The sequence below is a fragment of the Pelodiscus sinensis genome, chromosome 8 (assembly GCF_049634645.1).
Source record: "Pelodiscus sinensis isolate JC-2024 chromosome 8, ASM4963464v1, whole genome shotgun sequence".
NCBI classification, from domain to species: domain Eukaryota; kingdom Metazoa; phylum Chordata; order Testudines; family Trionychidae; genus Pelodiscus; species Pelodiscus sinensis.
The window spans coordinates 45,452,733-45,477,401 of record NC_134718.1 but is presented as its reverse complement, the minus strand read 5'-3'; the positions used below and the strand labels follow the sequence as shown (position 1 = coordinate 45,477,401).

General features: G+C 45.4%; 1 protein-coding gene across 11 annotated transcripts in view; it reads right to left on the bottom strand.

The window, feature by feature from the left end:
- Positions 1–24,669, bottom strand: part of CFAP46 (cilia and flagella associated protein 46) — a 213,819-nt gene that overhangs the window by 108,948 nt on the left and 80,202 nt on the right. For 10 of the 11 annotated variants that reach the window (XR_012905646.1, XM_075935219.1, XM_075935218.1 and 7 more), the window contains 7 exons: positions 19,726–19,857; positions 16,922–17,084; positions 11,963–12,047; positions 11,718–11,856; positions 9,943–10,126; positions 3,810–3,969; positions 1,379–1,602 (listed from right to left, as the gene is read on the bottom strand). Coding sequence is in view for 10 of the 11 variants with exons in the window: in XM_075935219.1 (XP_075791334.1) it covers positions 1,379–1,602; positions 3,810–3,969; positions 9,943–10,126; positions 11,718–11,856; positions 11,963–12,047; positions 16,922–17,084; positions 19,726–19,857 (1,087 nt within the window). In the remaining variant the exon portion in view is untranslated. The remainder of the gene's footprint in view (positions 1–1,378; positions 1,603–3,809; positions 3,970–9,942; positions 10,127–11,717; positions 11,857–11,962; positions 12,048–16,921; positions 17,085–19,725; positions 19,858–24,669) is intronic. The other variant, XM_075935225.1, reaches the window with a different exon arrangement.

The following is a 24,669-nucleotide window of genomic DNA, read 5'->3' as shown; positions in this document are numbered from 1 at the left end:
CACATCACACATGCTAACAAGCTTTCCTGCATCTCCTTATAAACTACTTACTTTTAATCATAATATGCCTTATATAGAAAGTTTGAAGCTCACAATAATGCCAATCTATAACAAAAATAGTCAGAATGAAGTTCACAAGCCACAAATGGACTCTTTAATTTGTCTCAGGCAGTTCTTTTTCTGAGCAATTACCAGCATTTGTAATCACCGGAAAAACAATATTATAACCTGGAACATAATGATTTGGATACCAGCTTCACTTTGCAGATCTCTTACACTACTCAGGTGGCACTTACGGTGGCATATGGCATATACTGAGATCAAAGTACATTTCAAAGATTTAAATACATTTTAACAAAATTAACATGCACTAATAGTCCTTATGTTTGCTCTAAATGTCCCTAGAAATTAGGCAATCACATCAATGAGAAAACACAACATTTAATGAGGTTCATTTAATTTGCTCTGAAATGCTGCAGAACAGCCGGATGTGATTAATTTCAAGAATTAACAATTCTCAGTGAATGTTAGTGTTATGGTTTCATTACAAAATTTAATTGATAGTTAAATAAACCATATGAATTGAGTTAAGTCAAACAATTCCTTTAAGTTAAAAGACATACGCCTTGAAACAATATAAGCCAGTGTTTCTGAAAGAGTTCCGTGAAATCGCTTTCAGAAACACATTAACTGGTCGCCCCAGTTTGTTTATTTACTGGCGCCACGGCCACGGAGCCTCACGGCCCCCTTTGGCTCCGTTTCATCTTTTGCAGCCAAGGGGAGCTGCGGGAAGCAGCATCCGCTTCCCACATCTCACCTTGGCTGCAAAGGATGAAATGGAGCCAAAGGGAGCCGTCAGGCTCCGTGGCCGTGGCGCCAGTAAACAAACAAACTGGGGCGACCAGTTAATGTGTTTCTGAAAGCGATTTTGTGGAACACTGTCAGCAACACTGATCTAAGCCACTACCTATCTGTAATTACTGTTCTACAGCAATAGTATTGTGAATACTGTAAATCACCAATTGTAATTCTTATTTTACCTTAACAATTTAAACGGTAAAGTTTAGAAACCATTGGGAAAAAGTGGATCTCTAAACTCCAAAGAATATATATAACAATAGAAAATAATGGTTTTAACTGAGCACTGCCTCTCTCTCATATAGTTGTTGGAAGAACTTGAACTACACAGAGGTCCTCTCTTGTTTCTTGTGAAAATATTTTAGTTTAAAGCTTAGAAATTGTAAAACTATATCTTCATAATACTGTAAAATTGGATAAATTATAGTAAAACAGTTACAATAACAAAATACTGTCTTACTATATATTCATACATTTATATATTAGATATATTAAATGTGATTGGTATATGTGACCTCACCTGCCAGATACGAATGATGTAAGCATAAGCCATCAAACAGTTTTGCTGATGAAAAGGTGAACTATGGCCAGAAATTATAGCCATTAAAGTATGCGCTCTAAACAACATTTCCAACTGCCTTATGTTTCTTAAATCTTCATTAGCAGTTTGGGTAACTGTAACATTTACTCCAAAGTCTACCTTTAGCTTTGCTGGAGATGGTATTTCTTGTTTAATGTTTTTCTCTGTTAAAAACACAACAAAAGCAATGTCAATGGTCTGACATTGAATATTTCAAGTCTTATTTAAAGTTGAATTTCTGAGGTGGAAATGAAAAGGAATCTACCGAAAGCAAGATGACATTATTTTAAAAAAAATAGAAATCCTACTTCCCAAAAATGACCTGATAATGGTAGACTAATATTACTGCCAGCATAGTTTCAATTATGATTAAAGACATAACAATGTACTTAAATGAACTCTAAGCAATGACAAAGCAAAGAAGATCATCCTCATCTATGTGTGTGTTGTTAAAGCAGTCCATAGGGTGGATATTTTAATCTTTTGTTCTAATCTTCTGGCTCTTTAAAAAATGTTGCTCTATTGTTGGATCTGAGATTTTAACAAAAATATCTATATTCCCCTGCAGTGGTGGGGACAATTTTAGTAATTTCATAATTTGATCATCTTCTCCTTGTTCTATATTTTCAAAATTTAAAATGGATACAACCTGTTACATGGTTTTTGAGAATATTTTGCATCTATTTTTGTTAGCCTATTTCATTTCTTCTTTGATTTGTTTAAAGGCCTGATACACAGGTCTCTAAAATTACTGACTTCACTAAGTTTTGAAGCAGGCCTTAAGTCAGGGATGGGGAACCTTTTTTGGGTCAGGGGCTGCCGACCCATAAAAAAATCAGTTGGGGTCCTCACACAAGTGAGAAGCAAAGTGAGAAGCCTATGACTGAGAAGGAAACAGACACTCCTCACATTCCCCTCACACACCAGAGTCTAGGGGTCCCAGGCTAGTAGATTTTGTATGATCCAGCCCCGTGGGTGAGTGTCAGGGGAGCTGGAGTGCCAGTGCAGCCTCCCAAGTGTGGGGATCCCTAAGCCTCAGGGGCCACATCCGCCCCCTGGGCATGAGGTTCCCCACCTCTGCCTTAAGTGAAGGAACTCAGGCTTTTATTTTGACTTCCTTTTAAGCCTTTTTCCAGATGAAGAAACATGCACTACATAAGGGTATGTCTACACTCCCACCCTAGTTCGAATGAGGGTGGCTAATGTAGGTATTCAAACTTGCAAATGAAGCCCAGGATTTAAATATCCTGGGCTTTATTTGCATGTTCCCGGGTGCCGCCATTTTTAAATGCCTCGTAGTTCGAACTACCTGCCCGCGGCTATCGGCAGCACGGACTAGGTAGTTCGAATTAAAGCTCCTAATTCGAACTACCGTTATTCCTCCTGCAAGGATCGGGGTCCAGGGGGGCTGGATAGGAGGAGGGGGGCTGGAGGAAGGGGGCAGAAAGCAAAGCTAGTGGGGGGGGGCGGTGCAGTCACTGGCCGCAGCTGGAGTTCAACAGGCCGCGCACCCGGCAGGCACTTCCTTTAGTTGCTAGTAGAAGCCGGGTGGGGGGAGTGGCTGGGAGCTGCTCCCCCCGCCTGTCTTCTGCACGCAACCAGAGGCTCCCTGCTGGGAGGCGGGGCCCTGATTGGCGCTGGGAGCCTCTGGTTGGGTGCAGAAGCTGGGTGGGAGGAGTGGCCGGGAGTCCCAGCCACTCCCCCTCCCCCACCCCACCCCGTCCAGCTTTTGCATGCAACCACAGAGCTCCCAGCATCAATCGCAGCCCCACCTCCCAATCGCTCCCCCGGCCCTGCCACACTTCCGTCCGGCACCCAGCCGGAAATTCAGAAAATACCGGACATTGCACATGTCCGGTATTTTCTGAATTTTGCTATTGGACAAAGGGTGCAAATACTGGACTGGCCAATAGAAAACCGGACACTTGGCAACCCTACAGATGAGCCACCCCAATCTACAGAGCAGCCCCAGCCCCAGCCCCACCCCCTCTTGGAGCAGGAGGCAGAGCCTATAGTAGGGAAAGGAGGGTGTTAACCCCTTAGCTTCCGGGAGCTGCATGACTAGGCCAGGCAGGGGAAGTCCCAAGGATGCGGTGCACAGCACAAGGCCAAGCCGCCTGCTCTGCTTGCCCAGCCCCTATGCCATGCTGCACGGTGACCACAGGGTTTGAGCTGCAGCGCAGACTCCCCGCTGGGTGTGTGGGTGCTTCACTTGAGCCACAGACCACCTAGGAGACAGCCATACACCACCCAGAATCATCCTGCGTACCACTTATGGTGTGTGTGACGTACATTGCTGACCCTTGATCTCAAAGGTAGAAAAATTCATGTACTAAAATTATTTTGAAGGATAAGTACATCAATTACATACCTTCTTCCTCAAAAGGTCCTATGTCAAGTTTCATATGTAGCAAGATATCTATTGCCCAGTCCAGATGTTTAATAACACCATTAAGAGGAAACTGATTGCAGTATAGCCATTCTGCAAATTCCATTAGATAGTCAACTTTCTGCCACTCACTTTCTTGTTTCTATAGAAAAGACAGTATGATTTAGGTCATATATTTTAGTCAGGCCTGCTGATGGTGGGGAGCAAGGGGACAAATGGGCAATTGCCCTGGGGCCTGGATAAAGAGGGCAAAGGGTGGCTGGAGCACTGGGATCCTTTCAACTGCCATGGAAGTACTGCTCTGCATGGCTCTAATGGCCCGGGGGGGGGGGGGGGAGGGGTTTACCCGCGGTCTGGACGGTGCTAAATGTTGACTGCTTTCATCTTTTACCCCTGCCAGTTCCAGGGTTGCGGAGCCGACTCCTCCTTGCCCTGGGGCCCACAGAGGCTGTCAGCCCTGCTCATTGTAGTTTGTAACATCAAATTACTGATATTAAGATCTATATAGATTTATCATTAGTTTTCTGAAAGCAAAACATTAATTTTAAATACGTAGCAAAAAATTAATTTACACTACCTAATCAGTGAAAATGTCTAACAGAGATGGTAAAAAACCCAGTGTTAGTTAAATTTCTTTTCTTTTATTAAAGTTTCCATCAGTTAGGGTATGTCTACACTAGAAAGTTAGTTCGAACTAACGGACGTTAGTTCGAACTAACTTTCCTATGCGCTACACTAGCGCTTCGCTAGTTCGAATTTGAATCGAACTAGCGGAGCGCTTAGTTCGAACTAGGTAAACCTCATTTTACGAGGACTAACGCCTAGTTCGAACTAGCTAGTTCGAACTAAGGGCTGTGTAGCCCTTTAGTTCGAACTAGTGGGAGGCTAGCCCTCCCCAGGTTTCCCTGGTGGCCACTCTGGCCAACACCAGGGAAACTCTATGCCCCCCTCCCGGCCCCGGACCCCTTAAAGGGGCACGGGCTGGCTACGGTGCCCGTGCCAGGTGCAAGCCTGCCAGCACCCAGCCAGCAGACCCTGCACCTGGCACGGCACAGAGCCACCCACCCGATGCCCCCCAGCCCACCCCCTCTTGCCGGGACCAGGCTGGCGGCTCCCGGGAGCTTGCCCTGGACCGCAAGAGGCGGGCACCTTCCTGGGCTAGTGCGGACATCGTGGACCTCGTCCACGACCTCCGCACTAGGCACAGGAAAGTGGCCGGCTAGGGCAGGAGAGCTGCCAGCCTGGCCACCCAGGACCAGGTGTGCATGAAAATCAAGGGGGTCCACTGAGACCCCCGACCCTGAGCCCTGAGCTTACAATGGCCGTCCTGGGTCAGACCAAAGGTCCATCTAGCCCAGTAGCCTGTCTGCCGACAGCGGCCAACCCTAGGGACCCTGGAGGGGATGGACCGAAGACAATGACCAAGCCATTTGTCTCGTGCCATCCCTCTCCAGCCTTCCACAAACTTTGGGCAGGGACACCACTCCTACCCTCTGGCTAATAGGACTCCATGGACCCAACCTCCATGACTTGATCTCACTTCCCTTTCAACTCTGTTCTAGTTGTAGCCTTCACAGCCTCCTGCAGCAAGGAGTTCCACAGGTTAACTATTTGCTTTGGGAAGAAGAACAACTTTCTCTTACTAGTTTCAAGCCTGCTACCCAGTCCTTTCCTTTGGTGTCCTCTAGTCCTTCTTTATGGGAACTCATGAAGAACTTTTCTGAATGCACCCTCTCCACCCAACCCCTGCTTTTAGAGACCTCTATCCTGTCCCCCCTCCGTCTCCTCTTTTCTAAGCTGAACAGTCCCAGTCTCTGTAGCCTCTCTTCATCTGGGACCTGTTCCCAACCCCTGATCATGTTAGTTGCCCTCCCCTCTCCCAGCCTTTCTCTTCCCCTCTCCCACCTCCTTTTCCCAGTCTCCCCCAGTTTTTTTCAATAAAGACAGAGTCAATGTTGGAAGAAACGTTATCTTTATTTTGTACATCAATAAGAAGGGGGGCTAGGGAAGGGCAAGTGGAAGGAGGTGAGGGAGGAATGGGGTACGAGCCCCCGATGGGGAGGACTGGGCTGGCTCTGCGGGCTTCTGGGGGTGGAAGCTCTCCTGCAGCCCCCCAATTACTCCCTCTCCCCAGATGGCAGCCTGCGGCAAGTGCAGCCGGGCTGATGGCCGAGTGGTGTGATGTGCCCAGTGTGGGCACTCAGGGCACTCCAAGCCAGAACTTCTTTGCAAGCGGGGCACCCCTTAGAACTGTGTGTCCGGGGTGGGGGTTGGGACCCTTTAAGCGCAGCCCTCGGCTAGCCTGAGACAGTATCTCCATGCTCTAAGTCCTCCTTTTATGCCCTGCCGGCACTGCTTCCGGCCATCATTAAGCCCTGTTCAGAGTCCACTCAATGTGGACTTACTAGTTCGAACTAGCAAAACGCTAGTTCGAACTAGTTTTTAGTTCTAGATGCGTTAGTTCGAACTAGCTTAGTTCGAATTAACTAATTCGAACTAAGTTAGTTCGAACTAGTGCTGTAGTGTAGACGTACCCTTAGTTACTGTTCAGCTTTTTCCTCTTTGAAAGAGATCAGGCAGCAGTTCAAATGTGTTGACACAGATTTCCAAGACTTAAGCTACATCCACTTGATTTTCCACCAGAAAAGTAATTTAAAAGTTGTGAAAAATAACCTGCACTAAATTAACAAATTTACAAAATAATTTGAAAACATTTATTCTTTCTATTAAATTGAACTATTTTAAACTATGATGAAAAACAATGCTAAATGAACATGCAGGTAATGACAAAGAGTAATCCTGTGGCACCTTACAGACTGGGGATGTTAAGAAGTGTGTAATTCATTAAACATGTAGTTGACAAAAATGTTGTTGATTACATGATTAATCAATAAGGGTTAGCAGTGAAAGCACTCAGTCCCTGCTCACACCGGGTCCCAGGCCCAACCCTGCTGTGGCTCTGCATTATTAAGGGACTGGGGAGCCAGCTCGCAGGCATGCTGCCTCAGTTCCGGCTCACGCCGGGTCCCAGCATAACCTCCCGATGCAGTTCTGCACTGTTAGTGGAGTGGGTAGCTGGTGCACAGAGAAGCTGGCTCAGTCCCAGCTTGCGTCATGTCCCAGCACCAACCCCACTGTGGCTCTGCATTATTAGGGGACTAGGGAGCCCGTGCGCAGGCAGGCTGGCTCAGTGCCAGCTTGTGCCGCGTCTCAGCATAACCCCTGCTGTGGCTCTGCATTGCTAGTGGACTGAGCTCACCAGAGCTGCAGCAGGGGTTTGTGCTAGTACCTGGTGCTAGCTGGGACTGAGCCAGCCTGCCTATGCATCAGCTCCTCAGTCTAGGGATATAAGTGAGTAGTCAGCTAGTTGACTAACCGATAAGCCTAGGCTTACTTGCTTCCTGACCCCTGCCTTGCTACCTCTGTACCAGAGGCAGTGGGGTTCAGGGGGAGGAAAGCAGGAGCTGGGGATGTGGGGAGACAGGTTAAAATACATTCCCCCCAGCACCATCTCCACACTGCTGCCTTACCCACACCATGCTGCTGCCTCTATGGGTATGTCTACACTACCACCCTAGTTCGAACTAGGGTGGTAATGTAGGCAACCGGAGTTGCAAATGAAGCCCGGGATTTGAATTTCCCGGGCTTCATTTGCATATTGCCGGGCGCCGCCATTTTTAAATGTCCGCTAGTGCAGACTCCGTGCCCCGCGGCTACACGCGGCACGGACTAGGTAGTTCGGATTAGGCTTCCTATTCCGAACTACCGTTACTCGTTCCGAGGAGTAACGGTAGTTCGGAATAGGAAGCCTAATCCGAACTACCTAGTCCATGCCGCGTGTAGCCGCGGGGCACGGAGTCTGCACTAGTGGACATTTAAAAATGGCGGCGCCCGGCAATATGCAAATGAAGCCCGGGAAATTCAAATCCCGGGCTTCATTTGCAACTCCGGTTGCCTACATTACCACCCTAGTTCGAACTAGGGTGGTAGTGTAGACATACCCTATGAGAGGTAGCAGTGTGGGGAGAGGGACCAGGGGAGGCTGCCATGAAGCAGCCTTATCTGCAACCAGCCCAGCTAGGCAGGCAGCCCGGCTCAGTCCCAGCTCATGCTGGGTCCAGGTCCAAACCCTGCTGAGGCTTAGCAGTAGGCGGTAGGACCTGGGTGGCCTGCACCCTCCCTCCCCCCGACTCCTACTGCCTTTTAAATTACAGAGCCACAGTGAGGTTTTCATCCCAGAACTGGCATGAGCCGGGACTGAACCGGACTGACTAATCAAGGAGTTGATAAAAATTCTATTAACTACTCGATTAATAAATTAGCCTCATTTTAACATCCCTATACCAGTCCACTAATAATGCAGAGATGCAGTGGGGGGGACGTAATGCTGGGATTTGGCACAAGCTAGGACTGAAGCAGCCTGCCTGTCTGCTGGCTACCCAGTCCACTAATAATTCAGAGTTGCAGTGAGAAGCCCAGGATTGAACAGTCTGTCGCCCCATCCCATTAAAAATATATACTTGTAGTGCTGAGGGGGAAAGGGGGATCCGTGTAGCCAGTAATGATAATTGATAAGCACCTGCTTATTGGTAAATCGTTTAGTTGACTACACTATTACATCCCTATTACAGACTAACAAAAATATATAGTATCATGAACTTTCTTGGGCAAAACCCACTTCATCAGCTGAGCACCATCAGATGTTGCTAATGGTTTACACTTATATGTAATTCTAGAACATGGGTGGGCAAAATCAGACCCAAGGGCCAGATCCGGGTCACCAAGCATTTCTCTCAGGCCCGCGCAGCTGTTTAGCAGAGCATGCATACTTATAGCTGGCAGCAAGTGTTCAGCTGTCCCTCCCCCACCTTACTCCATCCTGCAGCTGAGCTGCTCCCAGAATTCTCCTGCTAGCTGTGCAGAGTGGGGAGAGGGTGTGGAAGGGGGAGAGGAGTGCTGAAGTCAGGATGTTCCCTTGCCCTTGCCCCCTCCCCCCCCCCATCTCTGCAGAGCAGTGGTCAGGGAAAGGGAAACACACAGCCGAGCTGCTCCAATCTGAAGCATGAATGGTAAGTGACTCAGATGAGTAAAGAGTGGGGGAGAGCAAAGACAACAGAGCAGGACAAATTTCCATTAAAGAGACAGCACATCTCTCAGAAACTTATCCAGCAGCAGCCAGTACTCACACACTCTGTCACTTTCACACACTCCCAGTCTGTGCCTTACACACACAATCACTGTTAAAGACACACTCACTCAAGTCTGTCTCTCACACACAAAGGATCTCTTGCACTCACTCTCTGTAGCCCTCAGACTCACCCCTTCTGCCAGTGCCCCCTCCCCTTCTGGGAAGCCTGGAGCCGATCCACGACCCGTACTAAAATTCATGAAGTTGCCCCCCTGGAATATTATTGCCCACCCCTGTTCTAGAATGATGGAGACATTCAAAGAAACAAAGTTACGTAAAAAAAAAATCTTCTGGATTGGTATTAAGTCTGGTTCTGACCAGGATATTGCCAGTGGTAGTGTCACAATGCCTTTGGCCACAGTTTTGGCAACATCTATGCATACTTTTCCAATGAATGTTTGATCCACTTTGCTACAAATGATTTAGCTCTGGAGGGTGGGCAATACAGGTATTCCTGAATAGGTTTTTACTTCTACTAAGGTTACGTGGCTTGTGAGCTTCGCATACTCTCTCATCAACAGCCTCATCCAAATCTATGGAAGTCAAGTGGAATCTTCCTAATAACTTCAAAAGATTTTGGATTAGTCCTTAAATGATGATCTGCAGAAGCAGGTTGATGCAGAATTATCTTTTAGGATATGTATTTGATTATCTTTACATGGTATGCATTTTATTCATGTAAGATGCTCACTTTTTCCATTTATACACACAATTCAAGTGGTGTTTTTTGAGAACTGTCCTTTCAAAGTTTAAATTAACTAAAGACAAACTTTGTATTACTTGCTTTATGCAAGGATGTCTGAATACCTCTTAGATTACTGCTTCACAAACTACCTTTAAAAATATAGGCACATACCTGCATACTTTCAAACTATGCACTTAAAATATATTCTCTTAAGAATCTATTAAAATTAACAACATAGAAACCTGTAAAGCTTCAATAGCATTGTGATAACAGGTTAACTGCCCAACAATGCCTTTGGAGATTGGTGCCAGACGATGCCACATATGGGATAAATAGTTCTCACTTTCATCCTTGAATTTCTGAATGTCCATTGTAAAGTTACGTCCAAGTCTTGCCTTCACTATTACCATATGTTTGAAAATTAGACTAAAAAAAAAGGTTTAGAAATTAATCAGTTTCTTGCCTGTAAAATTATGCACTGAATCCAATGATGCATTACAGTTGTGAAGGTAACTGCATTTCATTACTCATCTTTCTTTTATAGTTAAATCAAATTACCTGCTCCTCTGGATATTTGAAAAATTTAATGTTAGAAAATAAGTTAGACCCTAATCCTGCAAAGATGCACATAAGTAAGCTTTTGCACTGTAACAAGATCCTTAGATAATAGTGGGATTATACACAGGGGAGCGCCTTAACTTTTATTATTAAGCTCAGGGCTTAAGTCTTTACACATTTCTAAGCGTTTGCAGGATCAGAGCTTTAGCTTGCTTATATTCTAATTTTAGAGTTTTAGCCCAAATAGATTTAGATCTTGGGAAAGTTCAAATTCCTCCACTCTTCTCTCATTCATCTAACATGAAATAGACATTCAGACACGTGAAACTGTAGCTTTGTCCCAAACAACACATATAGACATAAATGTTGCCATGGATTTTAATGCAAAACAAACTGAATAATAACTAATAACTCAAATATAATTTTACTAATGTATTAGCCAAACAATGTTCTTCAACCAGACAGCATATGTGCTGATATTCAACAAGCTTGGTCATTAAATAAAATAAAGGATAAATATAATGTTTTAATATAGATTTGACTTAAATAATTAAATAAGCTATATGAGGAGTCAACCCCTTACAAAACAGGTTTAGCTGACTCCACTGTAACCAATAAAGAGACCTGACCCCAAAGTCAGATACAAAAGACATAAGAACTTAACAGAGGAATATGAAATGTACCTCTGATAGGACACTATCTTCACTGGTTAAGTTACAGTGGTTTTTTGTCAACACTATCTTCAGGGTTTTACTTAGAGAAGTAACATATCAATGATATAAAATACACAGGTGTCATGAATATGAGTCAGGTCAAAGAAATAATAAAAAGGGGAGCTGAAGAGGTTAAAACATGCATGGAGCTCTCATTGAAAAATGCAAGGATAACAGCCTCTGGGGAAAATTTCATTTTTATATTATTGTTTTATTACAGAGATCAAAAAGAGCACAAAATCTAAATTAGAGGTATACATTCAGATAGAGGGAAGAATGAGCTGCCTGAGACCTTATTATCTTTAGCTCAACTTCATTTCAATGGGTAATTTGAACTGTAACTCATCAAATCTAAAAAGCTTTTCTCACAACTTCTTGCTTTTAACGTCTGGTCTTCAGATAGTAATTAGAAGAGAAGGAAACAGACCAAAGTAAGATCCATAATCGAATAATTACAAAAGGTTATAGAGTACCTACTAGGAGGTATTTTTTAGTGATGAGCTACACAAACATTATAAGCATTTTAATGATAAGAAGCAGTCAAAGATCAATTATTTCTTTGATACTCAAAAGCCATGTCAAGAAGCAGAAAAAAGTTACAATGTTCTCTTCTGTTATAAAAATTATCAACAAAAAGGCAAGTTCTTTATTAATGTAAATATATATTCAAATAGCATCCATATTTTATTTCTCAAGAGTGAGGACGCTTAAAATGTCTCAATAAAAAAAGAGATCAATGAACTTACAGTCTATGTTTAGTCCGAGGCAGAACTTGAATAGCTTCATCTAACACTTTTAGCCCTGTCTCCCAATCACTTTTATCAGCATACATGTGAAATAATAACCCATACAGGGATGTTCTTAATGTAAGATCCTCTTCAGTACCTTTGAAATACATTCAAATTATATTTTTAAATTGTGAGAATAGTGCAACAATCTCGCAGAAATACGAGAGCTATTCATTTTTGCAAGGTAAAAATTAAATACATACCTGGGAGAAAATGACCTTCTAATGATTCACTACTTTGAAAATCCTTTGTAGGCCACTGATGAAGCTGCAACATATTTTTTGTTCCCTAAAAAGACAAAGAAAACAATTAGTGCTCATGTTTTTGTTCATACACCTCTTCAAGCTCTGATACTGTTTTCTATGCATAGCTAAGATAAATTCTATTATAATAGCTAAAATATTAATATGCTAGCAGTAATAATTATTAATTGGGAGTGTGATTATGTCAGTTAATAAGCAATGGAAGTTGAAAACTACAACTATTCTCCTCCAAAACAATGTTTCTAATGGCATGGTGTATTACACATTTGCACTGATTAATACAATGAGCTACATCATACATTCCCACATAATAATGTTGCTTGAGGTAACTAGATGTTGCCAGTCCTGTCTTGGTTTACTTGGCTTGGGTTATGTAACTGGATCACCAAAAATATCATACAATTAAGGGATTTTGGGATGGAATTTTTTAAATCTTGTTTCTAATGTGGCCAACCCCAAAGATAAAATTACATAAGCACCTGGCTCTTTCCACATGCAAATCCTCAGTTATGGTTTTGCTGGTGTACAGACCTCAAATTACATAGGGGCTATATTAGTAAATTCTCTAGTTATTATTTGATTATTATCCTCAAGGACATCTGATCAGGTATGGATAGACCAACATGCCTTCCTAGAAGTGATGGAATCTCCAGATTTCATATTGAGAGTTAAGGAGAACTCCAACATAGCCTATAGTAAATAGGATACTGGTTTTAAAAATGTCCTTAGCATTATTGGCCCTTATATCATCCTCAAATTTTGTTTTGATTCTGATACCACTCACCTTTTCAGAGTGGTACACATCTTAACTCATTTGTCAACAGTGCCTTTGCAATGTTGGATCACCCTCCACCTGACATATGTCTTAGGAACACAGGATTTACTACACTGAATTGGTACACACAAGTCATTAGTATACACCATTTTCTGTCTCTGATAGTAGCCAGTACACTGTGCTTCAAAGAAATCCTGAACATCTATAGACTGACCTGCCTAAAGAATCACAGAATATTAGGGTTGGAAGAGACTTCAGGAGGTCACCTAATCCAATCCCTTACTACAAGCATGACCAAACCTAACTAAATCATTGCAGCCAGGGCTTTGTCAAGCCTGACCTTAAAAATTTCTATGACTGGAGATTCTGGAACCTCTAGATAAACTATGCCGGTGCTGCATTAACAGATGTGTTGTGAGCAAGACACGAGAAGTCATTCTTCCGCTCTACTCTGCGCTGGTTAGGCCTCAGTTGGAGTATTCTGTCCAGTTCTGGGCACCGCATTTCAAGAAAGATGTAGAGAAATTGGAGAGGGTCCAGAGAAGAGCAACGAGAATGATTAAAGGTCTAGAGAACATGACCTATGAGGGAAGGCTGAAGGAATTGGGTTTGTTTAGTTTAGAAAAGAGAAGATTGAGGGGGGACATGATAGCAGTTTTCAGATATCTAAAAGGGTGTCATAAAGAGGAGGGAGAAAACTTGTTCATCTTGGCCTCTGGGGATAGAACAAGAAGCAATAGGCTTAAACTGCAGCAAGGGAGGTTTAGGTTGGGCATTAGGAAAAAGTTCCTAACTGTCAAGGTGGTCAAACACTGGAATAAATTGCCCAGGGAGGTTGTGGAATCTCCATCTGTGGAGATATTTAAGAGTAGGTTAGATAAATGTCTATCAGGGATGGTCTAGACAGTATTTGGTCCTGCCATGAGGGAAGGGGACTGGACTCGATGACCTTTCGAGGTCCCTTCCATTCCTAGTATTCTATGATTCACCACCACCCTCTTAGTGAAATAGAAATAGATATAGATAGTCCTAATATCTAACGAAGACCTCCCTCAAGGCAATAATAGCCTAGCTCCATAAACTCCTTTTCAGGTAGTTGAAGGCTGCTATTAAATCCCCCCTAATTCTTCTCTTCTGCAGACTAAATAAACCCAGGTCTCTCAACATCACTACTAATGAAGTCCAATTTGGTGTTAGCCTTCTTGGCAACTAGGGCACACTGATGACTTGTATCCAGCTTCTTACCTATGACAATCCCTGCATCTTTTGCTACAGAACTGCCACCTAGCCAGTTAGTCCCCATTCTAAGTGCAGGGCATAGTTTATCTAGGGTTTCCATTCTAAGTGCAGGACTCTTCACTTGTCCTTGTTGAAACTCATCAGATTTCTTTTGGCTCAGTCCTCCAATTTGTCCAATCCTCCACCCTCCAGCATATTTACATCTCCCCACCCAGCCTTGTGATATCCAGAAACTTACTGAGGCTGCAACCTATCTCATTATCCTTCTCATTAATGAAGAGGTAGAAAAAAACCAGCACCAGGACTAACCCCTGGGGAACTCCACTTGATACCGGCTACCAACTAGACATCGAGCCGTTGATCACTATCTGTTGAGCCTAACGATATAGCCAGTTTTCTATCCACCTTATAGTCCACTCATCCAAGCCAGACTTCTTTAACTTGCTGACAAGAATATTATGGAAGACCATATCAAAAGTTTTGCTAAAATCAAGGTATATCACATACACTACTATTAGAGCAATTAACCACTATCACTCAGTGCTGGTATAAACTCTGAAGCATGAGGATTATAACCTTTCTAAAAATCAGATTTTGTTCTGTCTAATGCAAGAGTATGAATGTGCTTATGATCCACATGTCTAAATGTTTTTTATGACTCTTGTTAAGGTTTTAGCCCAAATTATATCCTTTTGCAATGAGTTCCATAAGTTAATTATGCATCATATAAAACAGCATTTTCACTTATCTCTTTCAAATATGTTGTTCAGTAAGGAAATAACCAGACCTTAGCAGTAAGTGTCTAGTGGCAGTAACTACCTAATCCATAAGCCATCAAAATTCTTTTAACTTTACAACATTTCACAGTATGATACTTTCAAGTACAGAGTAACACTCATCATTTTGTCTTCTAATCTCTATGAATCAGCAGACCAGCCATTGTTTTTAATTACTAATAATTTATATGCTACTTGGAGGAGGAAATAAAATTCATCTTTCTATTCTTTATTGTGCACTCTGTAGCTACGGGTACACCTACACTGCACAGTTATTCCGGGATACCGGAGTCATCCCAAAATAGCTACTCCGTGTCTACACAAGCTCCCCATTATTTCAAAATATTTTTTTTAAATTACGGGCACACTATTTCACCATCCCGGTAAAACTCAATGCACAAGAGTTAAAAGATAGCTTGAAATGGTGCGAAATAAGCTATTTCAAAAAATAAGCTATTTCAAAAAAGATTTGCGTAGCACAAATTGCATACCTTATTTCGAGTTTAGGATGCTGTTTTTACATGATCTAAGATACAGACTGAGACTGAAATGGTACATTCTTGTATTACTGAGCCTGAATGCAAAAAGATATGAACAAGATCATAAGGGCCTGATGTAAAACCCATTGAAGTGAATGAAAAGACATCAATGGGAGATGTATTAGTTTTCTAAAGAGAGAATTCTAAAAACTCCAGGTGCTTTTGAAGTACAAAAAGAATAGAAAAATGTCCAATAAATAAATGAAAAAAACTTAGAAAAACAAAGAATAGTCTTGCAGCACCTTAGAGACTAAGACGACTAATAAGTCTCTAAGGTGTTACAAGACCATTTGTTGTTTTTTAAGTTTTTCCAGTTAGACTAACTTGGCTACCCTTCTGAAGCAGTAAATAAATGGTTATGTTTCAACATGACAGTGTACACATATCAGGAGATGATCAGTGGTCCCTTCTGGCCTTAAACTTCATGACTATCAGATTTGAAGAAAATTCATGTGATACCATCTATTACAGTGGTCCCCAACCTTTAGATGCTCTCGGGCGCCCGGGGCTGGGACCACTCATGCGCCGGGTGCCTGGGGGGTGGGGCCGCGTGTCCGGGGGCACGCCAGGGGATGGGGATGCCCTTGCATCCGGCGCCGCCGCCGGCATGTGCCCCAGGGCCGGGGCTGGGGCTGCCCGAGAGCCTTGTGCCGTAGGCCTGGGGCCGGCGCCGCTGCCCGAGCCGTGCGCCTGGGGCCGGCACCGGTGCCACTTGAGCGCCGCGCATCTGAGCGCCCGCATATGCCCCGGGAGGTTCACGGGGGGCAGGGCCGGCCTAGGTTGTCGGCGGGCGCACACAAATGCCCCGGCGGGTGCCATGGCACCCGCGGGCACCACGTTAGGGACCACTGATCTATTATGCGGTAAGTATTTTGTATCTGCCTACCTCTTAGATAGTATTTACAAAAGTGCCTATTTCTACAAAGTGTAAGGAGTTTTACTGAAAAGATTTAAAATTATTTTATTTTATTTTTGACTCAACAACCCTTCATTTATAGTTTTCCCCTAAAAACTGTTTAACAATTTACTGTTTCACCTGCATATCTGAGGGAGAAAAGTATGACTGAATTGAGAAAAGACTGTCATTCAAGGTGTGAAGAAAGCATGTGAAAAAAACCCACCTTTCAGGCAAGTGGAAGATAAATCAGATATTTTGTAATTACAAGGAACCTCCATTTGAATATGTCCTGTGGAACAAGAGCAATAACACCTACTATCATCACCAATCTGTAAATGACTGACTGATTTTTCCCATATTTTCTTATACTAATATTTTTTCTTAATACTATTTTGAAAGCTTCAGAGTGGGACAGCTCAAAGTTTTAAGTTGTAGCAAATCTTTCTGAAGACAACAATTCCAGCTGAGAAGTTATTGATGAAGTGAGTTAGTTGAAAATGTAAGTGCTCATAAAAGGTGCTACACTGATAGACTTGGAGTCTTCTCCCTTTGCTCAGGAATGAAAATCCTGAAATAAATATCCACAGTTTGAAAGTAAAACTAAATTATGCTTCAAAATCACAACCGATCAGTAAATACTAATAAAATATTGCCATTTAAAGACAGTCTTACCTGCTTATTTTTATCTGCTTTAATGATGTTTTTGAGAATGGTTTCTGTGGGCTCTTTAAGCTGTTCTCTGTCTGATGGAGAACCTATAAAAGGTAAACATGCATTCCAGAAGTATCTAGCTGCCAGCATTACAAGGGCACAGTTTCCTGTTTCACCTGCATATCTGAGAGAGAAAAGCATGACTGAACTGAGAAAAGACTGTCATTCAAGCTAAATTGCATCTTGTAGTCTATGTCTGCTGAGAATAAACATGAGACCACACAACTCAATTTTCTTTGTGTCCTAATCAGAATATATATATGTCCCCCTGAGGTGAGAGACTTTTGAATTTTCCCACTATAGAAAGCTCTTTCATTTTGAACATATTCATTGCCCATACTCACTAGGGTGACCAGACCTTGTTTTTAAAAGGTAGTCCTGTATCTTAGCCCAACTGCAGGTGTCTGCCCATTTTTAAGAAAAAGTCAAAACTGTCCTGTATTTTCTCTCATCCCCATCAGTACTGGTGGGTCCAGCTGCTGGCTGGATTCCTGTTAGCCAGCTGCCTGCCCATCAGTAGGCATGGAGGGTGGGGCAGTGGCCAACAATGGGGATAGGCATGCAAGGCTGGTAGTGAGGCAGTGCTGCAGCCACTCCCCTCGCTTGTATGTAAGCACAGCCCCTGCTGCGTGTCAGCTCTTGGCCAGAAAAGCCTCACACCTTGTCCCATTTTTGGCCAATACTTGACGCATTTTATGTTGGCCTCTCTTACTGCCCTCTCCCTGCTTTGTCCCTTCACACCCCAAACCCTGTTTTCTCCTCCATATTCCCCCTAGTGAGGCACATCCTGCTCCCAGCACTGTGCAAGGATCCAGCCTCTGGTCAGAGTGTTCAGTTCAGCAACAGCCTGGCCAGCAGATTCCTTCCTTCTCCCACTGCTTCTGGCTGGACCAGTGCCCTGGGAAAGCCCAAGACCCTCTGGCCTAGTGCGCTGGACAGGAGGCACCAAGCCTTACATGTGTCAAAGCTTCACACAGCATTGGCATGGGGAAGCCTCTCCCTACCTAGGCTAAGCTCTAGAGTCAGGGGGAAGGTAGTGGGGAACGAGATTTTAGCCTGTTCATGCTCTGACCCTGCAGGCTCTATAGCAGCCCCCCAGACAGAGCTTAGCACCATCTTCACCTGTCCATTGGCCTGGGTCCTGCCCTCAAGGAGCACAGGGCTGCTCTGTTCCCTAGGCACTCTCACTTGCTGAGACCTCTCTCTAGCTGGGTTGATGCTCCTGTAGTCAAATTCCTGGGCCCTGATACGCAATGTAGCTTTAGGACTTAATCCCTTCTTGCCTGCACTATAGCCAGAGAATGGAAGGCAGCTGGGTCATGTCAATGGCTAGCAGCAGCTTGAAGGGTTAGCTGACTTTCCACACTGTGTGGGCAGGAAGAGACAAGCTGCTTCCAGCCACTGGTGCTAGGGATAGGGGAAAAGAGCCCTGCAAAGACAAAGGTCAGGTCATCCCAGCTCCTTCCTTGACTCCCTGGAGGCCAGAAACAGTTTCCATCCCTTCTCTCCCACACCACACTGAAAAGCTGCTCCTGGCCACATTCTGGTATGAACCCTGGCAAAAATCTGGCTCTGCATGCCCCTGTACCACAATGTGTTGCCTTGGAAAAATGTGGCACCAGGAGAAGTGGGTCTGTTCTGTGTGTCCAACCAGGCACGGTGTGAGGAGAGAGCCCTGTAAAGAAGGTCAGTGAGTCATCCTCCCATGTGAGAGAGGTATACAAGACTGTGTTATATTTAATTGTTCTGGTTGGGCCTCCCTGGTGCGGAACCATCAGGACCTGAGTGATCCTGAACCAGGGAGTTTTTGGATCAGGGGAGGTCAAGGTTCCTCTCTAAGCCAACAGCCCCACTCCTGGGTGCCAGCCCCAGCCACTGCGCTCTGTTCCCAACCCTGGCCAAGATTGCACTCCTTGCCACCAGCCCCACTGCTGCCAGGTATGGATGGGGCTGTGCTCCCAGCTGCATTGGCCCTGCTGCTGCCAGCCCCAGACTTGACTGCACTCTCAGCCATGCTGGCCCCAATGCTGCCAAACCTAACCAGGGCTACTCCTGGTCTCTGGCCCTCTGCCACTGGCTGGGGCTGCATTTCTGACCCTGGCTGCCCCTACTCCCAGCCAGGATCGCTGATCCAGCAATACCCGTGGTCCTGCCCAGGGCTGACTCAGAGGGCCACAGACCCACCAGCACTCCCCAGGGCCAGCCTGGGGGTGGAGGGATGAGCCATACAGGCTGCCTGCCAGTGCTCCCCAGGATTGGCCCAGAGATAGTGAGGGCCACACAGTGACTAGCAGCTGCTCCTCTGGCACCATGTCTTTCAAGGCAACACATGGGGGGTGGCGGGTGGGCATGCAGTCACATGTCTCTCTTTCCCACCTGCAGATTTCTGCTAGGGTTAACACCAGAAGGCCAGAGTGTCGGCTGTTGTCAGCTAGTATTTTTCCACTAAGGTACTTACGGTCCCCCACGTGGTCATTTCACAGTATAACTTCCTTCTTCTAGACATCTCCCTTTCCATTTTATGAGAAACTATCAAATTCCAGGCATATCCCATTGTCCTGGCACAAACAACCCCTGACCTTGCTTTAAGTTAGGATAAGAAGAAGTTGCATACCAAAGTTGGTGGTCCTATGTGTTACTGTTTAGGAGGAGTTTTTGAATAAATGGACCCACATACAGAAAGATACACATTTCTAAAATAGATAGATACCAGAAATTAAAGCTGCATTAAATTATTCTGCTGCACCTCATCAAATACAACGTACCTAGCACTTTGAACAAAAGCTTTTGATGCTGCTAAGCGCAAATGCTTTTTTCCAGCCAAATTTTCCATTATACTCCTCCCTTGTATACAAGCAGCGGTGCTTAACATTTCTTGTCTTGCTGTGTAATCATCCCTGCATAAAAACAAATCATTCAAGATGTGTTATCATATATACAGTAGCCCAATGTCAGTGACTCTGTAACGGGGTAACATCGTCTGTTGCCTCTGGGTGGCACTGTTGCCTCTGTAACGTCCTTCACCTCCGCAGTGGCGCTTAGCTGACTTCTGCGTCGCTCATCCGGGCCGCTGCATGGGAGCAAGTGGTGCAAATGGTCGTTTGGGCTCCTCGGTCTCCATGCAGCATGGGGGTGCTCCATGGGGACCGCGGAGCTCAAACAGCCGCTTGCACCGCTTGCTACCGCACGGCAGCCCAGCTGAGTGGCACAGAACTCAGCCAAACACCACGGCAGGAGGCAAAGGGGGGCGAGACGGTGATGTACATAGCCAAGAAGTGGGTCCTGGATGAGCGTGCATCCTCGATGGAGAACAGCGAGGAGGTGGAGGAGAGCGGAGGACACAGAGAGGAGGGCGGAATAGAGCAGAGAGAGAGAGTGAGAGGCAGGAGGAGGAGGAGAGGAGTAAGAGAGAGTGAGAGGCAGGAGAGGGAGAAGAGAAAGAGAGAGCCGGAGACAGAGGCAGCAGGTGGAGGAGAGCTGAGAGAGAGGGCGGTGGGAGGCAGTAGGAGGAGGAGAGACAGAGAGAGATGGAGCAAGAGACCAGCAGAGGCTAAGGAGAGAAGACCAAGATAGAAAGGGAATAGGATGTGAAGGAAAGACCCAAAAATCCCGTTTTATGACAGGCTATTGGCTAGTAATCTTATAGTCTGAGAATGCTATAAGACTGGCTGCTATGTGTACAATCCATTGGTTGCTATGTGTACAATCTTTGTCTTTTACAAAATGGCGGTGTTACAGACTTTGTACTTAAAAGTGTACAGGCAGTCCCCGAGTTACGCGGATCCGACTTATGTCGGATCCGCAGTTACGAACGGGGCTCTTCCTCTCCCTGGTCTCCAGCAGACCAGGGAGAGGAAGCAAAGCGGCGGAACACGTGGACAGCGGACAGGGTTGTCCACTGCCCACGTGCTCCGCGGCTTGGCTCTGCTTTGCTCTGTTTTGCCCCCCGTCCCCCTGGTCTGCAGACCGGGGGGGGGGGGGCGCAAAGCAGAGCCAAGCCGCGGAGCAGCGGCCAGCCCAGAGGACGGGGGGGGGGGGCAAAGGAGAGACCAGGGGGGACCTGCAGACCAGGAGGACGGGGGGGGGGGGCAAAGGAGAGCCAAGCCGTGGAGCAGCAGCCAGCTGACAGCCCAGACGCGTCTGGGCTGTCCGCTGCCCGCGTGTTCCGCCGCTTTGCTCCCCATCCCCCTGGTCTGCAGACCAGGGGGATGGGGAGCAAAGCAGAGCAAAGCCACGGAGCCCGAGGGCAGCAGGACAGCCAAGGCGTGTCTAGGCTGTCCCGCTGCCCCCGTGCTCCGCGGCTTTGCTCCGGACACCTGTGGTACAGCAGCTGGGGCGCCGCCAGTTGGTCCCGTAGCGCCGCTCTGGGCGCTACTGGACCAACCGGGCAGCACCCCAGCTGCTCTGCCCCAGGCGTCCTGATTCAGCCACTGCTGGTCAGTTTCAGCAGCGGCTGAATCAGGACGCCTGGGGCAGAGCAGCTTAGGTGCTGCTGGGTTGGTCCAGTAGCGCCGAGGAGCGGCGGCGCTACTGTACCAACCCAGCAGCACCCCAGCTGCTCTGCCCCAGGCGTCCCCAAGTCAGCCACTGCTGAAACTGACCAGTGGCTGACTACAGGAAGCCCCTGCCCCGGGCTTCCTGGAATCAGCCGCTGATCAGTTTCAGCAGCAGCTGACTTGGGGATGCCTGGGGTTCTTAAGTTGAATCTGTATGTAAGTCGGAACTGGCGTCCAGATTCAGCCGCTGTTGAAACTGATCCGTTTCAGCAGCGGCTGAATCTGGACGCCAGTTCCGACTTACATACAGATTCAACTTAAGAACAAACCTACAGTCCCTATCTTGTACGTAACCCGGGGACTGCCTGTATATTCAGGTTCTAGAAAATCCAAAAATGAAATATGATTTTTATAATCAGATACCAAATTACTAAACTAATATGCTGTGTAGCTTCACTTACTCTATACTTTTTATACTCTACCTTTCTGGTTCTTAAGGGTACATCTACACAGAAAGGCAAAAGTCAAATTAAGATACACAACTTCAACTATGTCAATTGCATAGCTGAAGTTGAAATAGCTTAATTCAGCTATAAGGTTTACAGGAGTTGTGAAGCCATGGAACGTGGGGTCCATCAGCTGCAGAGCTCCAGTCCCGGTGCTCAGGGTCTGGCAGTGGTCACAGAGCTGTAGCCCTGGCCGTAGCTGTGGAGCTCCAACCCCCATGGCAGCCAGGGAGCTCCAGCCTAGGGAGCCATGACTAGGCAGGTAGCAGAGACGTCAGGCTGGAGCCAGGAGCAGCAGTTCAGCATGGGTGATGTTGGGAGTGACCTCCCTGGTACAGCAAATCCCCTTTTTGGGAGTGGACAGGTCCCAAGGGTGCTAGATGAGGGAAGTCCAACATGTATTTAATGTTGAGGAGACTGAACTCTCTTGGAAAAAGATACCTGAGAGAACATACATCTCCAAAGAAGAGAAAACAATGACCGGCTTTAAAGCTGCAAAAGACTTCTTAAATCTTTTGCTTGGAGGAAATGCTGCTAAGGATTTTAAGTTTAAGTCACTCCTGTTTTACCATTCTGAAAACCAAGAGTCTTTAAGAGTATAATGAAAGCTTTTCTACCTGTTGTGTGGAAGTTGAAATACAAGGTTTGGGTATCTTCGGCAATTTTTAAAGACTGGGTCTTTCTCCATTTTGTGCATGAAGTTAAACTTCATTGTGCCAAAAATGATGTTCCCTTCAAATGTTGCTTGTGTTAGACAACAGACCAAGGCACCTCATTTCCCTAGATGATTTTTATCCTGACATCAAGGTGGTATTTCCACCTCCTAACACAACCTCCTTGTTGCAGCCAATGGACCAAAGATTTATAAGTCATTTGAGGCTTACTACAGCTATAGAACCTTTGTCCAGGCAATTAAGTTGCATACAGGAAAGATGCTTCTACCCTTAAAGATTTCAGGCGTAGTTACAACCTTTATGTTGCAGAAAGAACTCGGGGAAGTATTGGCATGAAGTCACAGAGACCAATACGAATGGTGTTTGGCAAAAACTTTGTCCTCAGTTTGTTAATGATTTTAAGGGGTTTGAGGAGACTCTGAAGAATGTCACTGAAAATATAACTGAGAAAGGAACTTGACCTTGAACTGAAGGTGGATGATATAGAAGAATTGTTGGACTCACTGCAGAAGTTCTCTCCAAAAATGACCTTGTGTAATTGGAAGCAGGAGGTCTGCAGAAGCAGAGGTTGCAAAGATGTTGGCTGAGATACTCACACCCAAAAGTTTCATAACTAAAAAAAATTTCTGAGGCCTTCAGGATGATTGAGGGGGCAATGGCAGTGCTTGAGCAGCAAGACCCCAACTCCTCAAGATTTACCTCAGTTTCCTTTAGTAAGGCATTTGATATGGTCTTACATGGCCTTCTTATCAATCAACTGAGCAAATACAACTTCAATGGGGATACTATGAGGTAGGTGCAAAACTGGCTGCATAGCCATTCTCAGAGAGTAGTTATTAGTTCACAGTCATGCTGGAAGGGCATAACAAGTAGGGTTCTGCAGGAGTCTCTTTAGGGACCGGTTCTGTTCAATATCTTCATCAACAATTTAGATAAGCGTTTCCCAAACTATGGGCCGCGGCCCATTACCGGTCCGCGGGAAAAAAATACCAGGCCTCAGCGTGGCTGCCAGGGTGTTCTGGGCTCTCAGAGTGCCCGTGCAGCATCGGGTACCCCAAGCCCTATCCCGGGCTGGGTGGAGGATGCAGCCAGGTGAAACAGTGAAAATGTATTCATTTTTTTTATATGCGTTTATATTTTTGGGCTGCAAAAAACTACTGAAAAAAAATTGGTTCCAATTAAAGTAAAAAGTTTAGGAAACCCTGGTCTAGCCAGCTTTCTATCCTTCGTACAGTCCATTTATCCAATCCATATTCCCTTAACTTGTTGGCATGAATATTGTGGGTGACCGTATCAAAAGCTTTGCTAAAGCTGGCGCTGGGGGCTTTGGGAGGACCAGAAACAACTTATTTGCATATTCATCATTTGCTTAATAAATATGCAAATATGCACATGAACGTTACCGGTCCTCCAAAAGCTCATGAATGGATTTACTGGTCCCAGTGTCAAAAAGTTTGGGAACCCCTGATTTATATTAATGGCCTTTTATGATGGGACAAGCAGCAATGGGCTTAAGCTGCAGCAGGAGGTTTAGATTGGACATAGGAAAAATATCCTAACTATCATGGTGGTTAAACACTGGAATAAATTGCTTAGGGAAGTTGTGGAATCTCCACACTGGAGATATTTAAGAGCAGTTTAGACAGACATCTATCACGCATCATCTAGACGGTGCTTGGTCCTGCCACAAGGGCAGGAGACTGGATTTGATGATCTCTCGAGGTCCCCTCCAGTTCTAGTGTTCTATGATTCTAGACCTGTCAGAAATGCCCTCGTATGTTACAAGGAAATTTACCTTGAGAAAAAGAAGGTAACTATCCAGACTTCTTTTCAAACATTTTTTTGGAAAAGTGCCCCAAAGGAACCAGTGCCATCAGTGGGGCCAACAGCCATCATGGGCCCTGGGACAAGGTGTAGGGGAACCCTGAATCTGTGCCCCCCAGGAGGAATGAAGCCTTGGCTGGAAGGGATGAGGCCTTAGGCAGTCAGCCCTTAACGTAGCCTAGACCATGGTGTGCTCCCATAGCCTTCAG